The sequence below is a fragment of the Rhagoletis zephyria genome, unplaced genomic scaffold (genome assembly GCF_001687245.7).
Source record: "Rhagoletis zephyria isolate East Lansing unplaced genomic scaffold, Rhagoletis_zephyria_1.1 Rzeph_scaffold_03804, whole genome shotgun sequence".
Lineage (NCBI taxonomy): Eukaryota > Metazoa > Arthropoda > Insecta > Diptera > Tephritidae > Rhagoletis > Rhagoletis zephyria.
Genome location: NW_016160887.1, coordinates 14,370 through 21,172, shown reverse-complemented (window position 1 = coordinate 21,172; position 6,803 = coordinate 14,370). Strand labels below are relative to the sequence as shown.

At 36.7% G+C, this 6,803-nt stretch overlaps 1 protein-coding gene across 1 annotated transcript in view; it reads right to left on the bottom strand.

The window, feature by feature from the left end:
- Positions 1-6,803, bottom strand: part of LOC108369692 (karyopherin alpha1) — a 47,115-nt gene that overhangs the window by 36,879 nt on the left and 3,433 nt on the right. The window contains exons 4-5 of the mRNA XM_017624857.1: positions 1,365-1,628; positions 971-1,310 (exon numbers count right to left, since the gene is read on the bottom strand). Coding sequence (XP_017480346.1) covers positions 971-1,310; positions 1,365-1,628 — 604 coding nt within the window. The remainder of the gene's footprint in view (positions 1-970; positions 1,311-1,364; positions 1,629-6,803) is intronic.

Genomic DNA, 6,803 nt, shown 5'->3' with positions numbered 1-6,803 from the left:
ATCGTGAAGCATCTGGAACGCAACTAAAGCTAAGTTCATCACAATTATTTGTTTAAGAGGAAGAGAAGTGCATGAACGCGGCCTCAATCAGGCGACATTTAAAAGATACATCCAATCCTCTAGAGCTACCGCGTGCACTGTAAACAAAATTAATGCTTTCGAGGTTTTTCTTTTATTATCGTTTTGTGTTCATTTTCAACGCATATTGAGGACTTCCAAAAGGAGCTTTAATATAATTGGTTAATAAACAGATGAACCTCTTCGTTCAACTGTTTTTGTTATTTTTTGGCCTTTATAACAATTATATTCAACAATTTATATTGAGCTCGAGGCCGTTTTAAATGAAAATTTTTATTGTGGAAAAGCAACAATAATTTGAAAAAAAAAACTTCAATACCTCCGTCATAAAAGCTTGCGCACCTTTTCGCACAGAGGGAAGTGCACAGCAATGACTTCAATTTGGAAAACTTGGTGTGTCGGTAGTTTTAAAAGAGTTGCTTCAGTTGATAAAGGAAAAAATATGCAATCTGTGTACGCTTTTCTTCGCCAAAGGGCGTACTGCAAGGGAACTAAAATTTCAAGTTATTGTTTTGTCATTTTCAAAATATTCTGTAAAAGCAAACTGCATTGCAAAATGTTAATATCGTTCAAATTATTAAGAAGTAAAATATATGACACCCTTCAATTTTCGCTTCTAAATACGCTCCAAAAACATTCCCAGCAACCACAAAAATGTAGTCGCCTGTATACACACTTTGTAGCAACTGCAGTTGTCAGTTGAAAGTTGCCAGTTGCCATGCGTAATATCGTTTTGGCAACTAGCAACGCAACTGAAGTTCGATTGCTATCGATAATCGTCCCATTAAGCCCTCCTTCTTCTAATGTAATGACTTAATTTATTTAAAAACGGAAATACTCGGGTTCTTAGAAATTTGTTTAGGAACGTGGGTGCAGAATTAGATATACTTACCAAATATCTTATCTGCTCTGCTGTTCCACTGCTAGTAGCATTTGTTATTGCCCAGGCTGCTTCCTTTTTAGTTTTGAAATCGGCATTTTGCATTATGCTTATAAGTACAGGGAAAATATTGGCGTCAATCACAGCCTGAATTTGTTGTCTATTACCCGCTGCAACGTTAGAAATAGTCCAGCACGATTCTTTTTTAATGGTTTCAAATTGCGAACTCAATAAAATATTTATACATGACAAAGCATTGCAGTTCAAAATCACTTGCGTTTGAACATCATCTCCCGTTACGATGTTACCAACTGCTCGAAGCGCCGCTGTAACTACGTTGTTCTGTGGATGCCTAGTAAATTAAAATACATGAACATATTTTATTTTATAAACATTAAACATTTACATCAAAAGCTCCACAAGGCGTCGGCACACTCCCGCATCTATAACAGCTTGTACCTTATCATTTGGCCCATCGGACAAATAGCTGATAGCCCAGCATGAATCACTTAGTATATCGGGATCTGTATGGTTTAAAAGTCGTGCTAGGATGGGTAGACCATTTACAATTTTCGAAAAGTCTGCAGGGGGATTTTTACCGCGACACAAATTCGAAAGAGTCCAAACAGCATTCCTTATCAGAGTCAGTCGATTAGTGGTACTCAGTACACTATGTAAATATAAAGAGTAGATATTTTATATGCATTCAAAACAAATTAATAGTCAAGAAACCATTTACGATTTTTCTTTCGAAATAGTTAATCAAAATTTGAATTTAAATTATTAAGGCAGTGACACACGATTGGCCATTTGCCCAAAAATTGGTGAATATCGTATCCCAATTGTGTGAATGAACAAATAATTTTCTTTATCCCAATCACAAAAAACAATTTGTTCAAATTTTTCAATAGAAGTTCGTGTTATTGTACCAATCATGTGACTACAAACAAATTGTTCGTCCCAATTTTTTTATTTTGTACCAATAGCCCAATATCAAAAATATACAAATCTGTACAAATTTATCAATTAAAGGCAGTGTTTAAAGTACTTGAAAACAAGAATGTTACGTAAGCTGTTTCTTGGATATGACATTTTTCCACTCCCTCGGTAAGCGTGGGGGCCATCTGGTTGGCGGTAGATTAGGCGTTTACTACGTAGTAGTGCGTTCGAATATTCGCCTGTTTTCCAAAACCGGCTTTCGAGTTATTCGAAAAACTGCAATTTGGAAAAAACCGGTTCCCGTTTTTGAAATTGAGAAAACGCAGGTATACCGATTTCATTTCACATAATAATAATAATAATAATAGATTGGCGCGTACACATATGTTAGTGTTTNGCGCAGGTATACCGATTTCATTTCACATAATAATAATAATAGATTGGCGCGTACACATATGTTAGTGTTTGGCCGAGCTTCTCCTCCGATTTGTGGCGTGCGCCTTGATGTTGTCACACAAAGCGGAGGGACCTACAGTTTTCGCCGACTCCGAACGGCGATTGTATTTTTATGAGAAGCTGTTTTTCATGGCAGAAATACACTCGGAGGTTTGCCATTGCCTGCCGAGGGACGACCGCTGTTAAGAAAAAACCTTTTTTCTATATTTTTGCGATGTTGCTTTGACCAGGGTTTGAACCCAGGCATTGTGGAGTGGAAGCGCGCACTGCTTACCACTACACCACAGCGGCCGACATTCATTTCACATAGTTTTCATATAATAAAGATGCTTATGTTGGTATGAAGTCATAACCAAAAATTTCAATAAAGCTATTAACAGTAAAGATAGCTTTTATTTACAAAAGAGCAACGCAAAAAAAGTAAAACGAATAAAAAATAGTGAAAAATTCGCGTTTGGTCTATTATAACTTTTTTTAATACTTTATTGCGTTTTTCTGACTTTTTTCGGATTTGTGTAGTGCTCTTACCACCGTAGCCGAGTGCTTAGATGGGCCAGCTCCAGTGATCTGCTCCGAGGAACACTTCCGAGTTACTAGTCAACACGTTGCAAAGCAACTCATAGAACTCCAATAAGGCAATATAAGCGAAGTAATTATATGTTATGTACCAAGCTGTTCATTAGGGAAACTTGTATAAATATACGCAACCATGATTCGGTTCGAAAGAAATGTAAATAATATAAAATGAGTGGAAGATTAAGTAGAAACGTACGTTTGACTCGTTCGATGTCTCTTTTCGTTTCGATCAACTCGTTTCAAACAGAGAACAGAATGAATATACTAATTTCCATGTAGGCTTTGAAAACTCAATGCCGTTCACTCAAAAAAGCCAGTGGGAAACATGATAAAAATATGATACAAAAAAGAAGGTAGTTCCAGTAAACAACTTTTTGATTAAAAAGGAGATTTTTGACAATTGCTCAATTGTAAAAAATTCGAAGCGGCGTTACCCAATTTAAGTTTTTTGTTAGAGGGGATTTTANCGATTGTTATTGAAAATAAATATTTCTATGTATATACCAAACTCGCGTACGTCAGATGGCGCATAACTCGAGAATGGATGGTCCACTTTCAGCTTTTTTTTTGTTGTATTTGTTTGACAGATGATGGATATGAAGAAGCTATTTGTTTGTGGAAAATATGCAGTATTTATTAAACAAAAAAAAAACGGCAAATAAAAAAATTTGGAGCTTACGTTTCCTTCGCGGATATGGCTCGATTGTTTCGAATATGGTAATTCGAATTCTTTGATGTCGCACTTTTAATATTCTGGGGAGACTATACAACTGTCAGAATATTAACCATTCGCCGGGTTGCCCGAAAAAAAAATTTGAATGATTAAAAATATCAAAATATAAAAAAAATATAAAAATATTCGCCATAAAAAGGCGTTTGCATTGTTCAACTTTGCATTCTACTTTCAAGTAATCGCTTTCAACAAAGTTGGTCGCCCGCCAGCCAACATTCGCCTCGTGCGTAAACCTTTTAAGTGTGCAATTACATACATCGCGCCATTGACTAAACCGAGCTGTCGTGTGACGATTGGGCCTATGGATGCGGTTTGGCAATATTATATTGCGTCAAAGCCTCATTCGGAGACACCAGGAGTGTGTTGTGGAGGACAATACCTAAATACCTTCGTTGGCTCATTTACCAAAACCATTGCATGCTTTACTTTACAGCGACTTGGCAGAATCAAGAGGTCTCCACGAATATCGACAAATATATTTCGGCATTTAAGAGAATTTCGTCTCTTTAGCCTACATTGAATTTCTGTAGTCCAACGATGCTCACACATTTTGTCTTGTTGGCGCCAGCGAATGAAGAACAAACATTTCTTNATTTCCTTAGGGCGAGATCTTGTGTCTTTCGTTCATGGTCATAAGCACCATGGGGTATGTTCAGTGTGTTATTGTTTGCAGAGTGTTTAGCGTTGCTGTATTAATGCAAAATAAATAAGGAACAAATTAACTTGTTTCAAAAGTTAAATGCAAATTATTCTGGGCCATAAGGATAAACTTTACTACGCATTACTTTTATGTACCCACCAACAACGATAAGATGAAAATATTAAAAAGATTAATATAAACCTAAGACATTTTTAAGTGTATATCGATGGCTGAGTGGAAGATCGACCTATCTCGGCAGCCAGTTCGAAAACGCTCTATCTCAAAAAACTTTTCAAGAACGCCCTATTTCAGATCTCGTTTCAACTCGTTAAGATTTTTCTGATAAATACTTAGATATCCAATAAATAATCATTAAAACGTGCATATATGTACATATGGCAACTCCACATTTGCAGTTGGCTCCGACGGAAACGGATATCACTTGACACTTTATACCGCTGACTTAAGAGGAAAGGAAAATGAAATGTATAATTGTATTACCTACTAGTGAAACTGTGTTCGCTTTTACAGCATACGAAAAAAAAGCGAAAAAGAACAGTTATCAAGGTAAAAGGATGCTTTCAACGGCAATTTTTTAAGGAAGATATTAAAAATTTGTGACAACTTGACCTACTTTCCGCTCAACATCGCACACGATATATACATACCTATATGTTTACCTATATGAATTTGTATGTATTTATGTCTGTTCGCCGCACACAAGACGCCAAGAAATCAAAATCAAGTTCAATGCACCGATACAGGCCGTAATTAACTATGCGAATCTTGTACAACTGCACCGGCCTCAACACGCCGCATTTCAGGTAAGCCAACTCGAATGTGAAAATGTAAGATGTAAGACGCAAATATTTAGTTACGGTGGTACCGGTGTCAAACCGGCTTTGTGGACACACATTCTCAGCAGCCGCCACTTGCACCACTTTTTCCTTGTATGCACATAGCTCAATTTAATCACTTAACTGTGCCCATTTCGCGTGTAAGCTTTTGTGTATTCATATGCACATACGTATGTATGCACATATGTATATGCATATACGGGACAGCGGAACTAATGGATAGCCATAGACTTACACTCGAATTTATACTTGTTTTCTTTTTTTTTGTGTGCATACATACAACTTATTTGATTTTTATCAGTTGAATGCAGCTCACTTTAGTTCACTACACAAGACGCCTTTGATTACGCTCAAATCTGGTAATTGGGTCCATTGTCAAGGTGAGTGCGTCACGTTTAATGTCAGCTACAATCAATTGGTAGCGGTTGCAACTATTCGCTATGTCGCAATTCACGTTTGCCATTGCTGTGTAGAGTTTAAATAGCTACAGAAATTACATCAATTAAATGAATTCGCTGATGAAGGCGTTTAAATTTATTGCCACTCTTCATTTCTGAAACTAAAAGGAGTGAAGGCTGCTTCTCGCTAAAGGAAATTGTGGTTGGGGTTTTCTAAGAGTTGCATTAGTACGACAATATGTATCACGTTTAACCAGTTCGAATTGATTTACAATTAGAGATGGCTTAATACGAAATAGGTACATAAGTACATACATACTTATGACCGCACAAAACTGCGTGAAAACAATGCGGAAATAAAGCTAATATGGGCGTTATTGAATGTTGTATGCGCTCTTTTAAACATATTAGGGGTATTCTCTGAGTCTTGCAAATCCCCTGAACGGTGCACAAATTGCACAGATTGCACGGTAAAAACCGGTTTTCGTATGGGACAGCTTTGCGAACCGTGCAATCCGTGCAACGTGCAAGGGCTTTGCAAGACTCAGAGGATACTCCTTTTACTACCAAGGCATAACCTAGTGTAATAAGGAAAGTGAAATCAATATATGACATTTTTGTCATTGCGTTAACCCATTTGAAACTAGCAACATTATAAATTAATTTCAAAATAAAAAAATTTGATTTCAAATCAAAAAATAACTGTTTTAGAAATAAAAGGACAAAAAGAAAAAAAAAAAATCGTTTAAAATGCCAGATACTTGCTGTTTATGCAGAAGCACCCACAACAATGAGGTAAGTATGTTTCGTGTGCCAACAGATATTACGCAAAGAAGGGAGCGGATAAATGCGTGTGGTGTTAAACTAACTGGATCATCGAAAGTTTGCGCTCTGCACTTCAAATCGAATGAAATCATTTATGCAAGTATTAATGTCAAGAGAAGACAAAACGCCTCGATCCAGATGCAGTACCATCAAAGATGTTACCTGCTATTTCATCAGATGACAGGTAATGATCAAAGTGTAGGTATGTTCTCAAATGCATTAGTGCAAAGGCATATCGTGAAAATAACGTCCAATAACTACCACCGCAGTCAAACAGATGTGAAGTATCGCAAAAAATGTATACTTTCGCCAACTTAGGCCCCTATTGCGAGTGTCGACTGGCAGTAGAATAGAAATTTGTCGATCGAGTCGATCATCTTTTATTTTGCTATTGTGTAACTTGATCGATAAAAATTTGTAC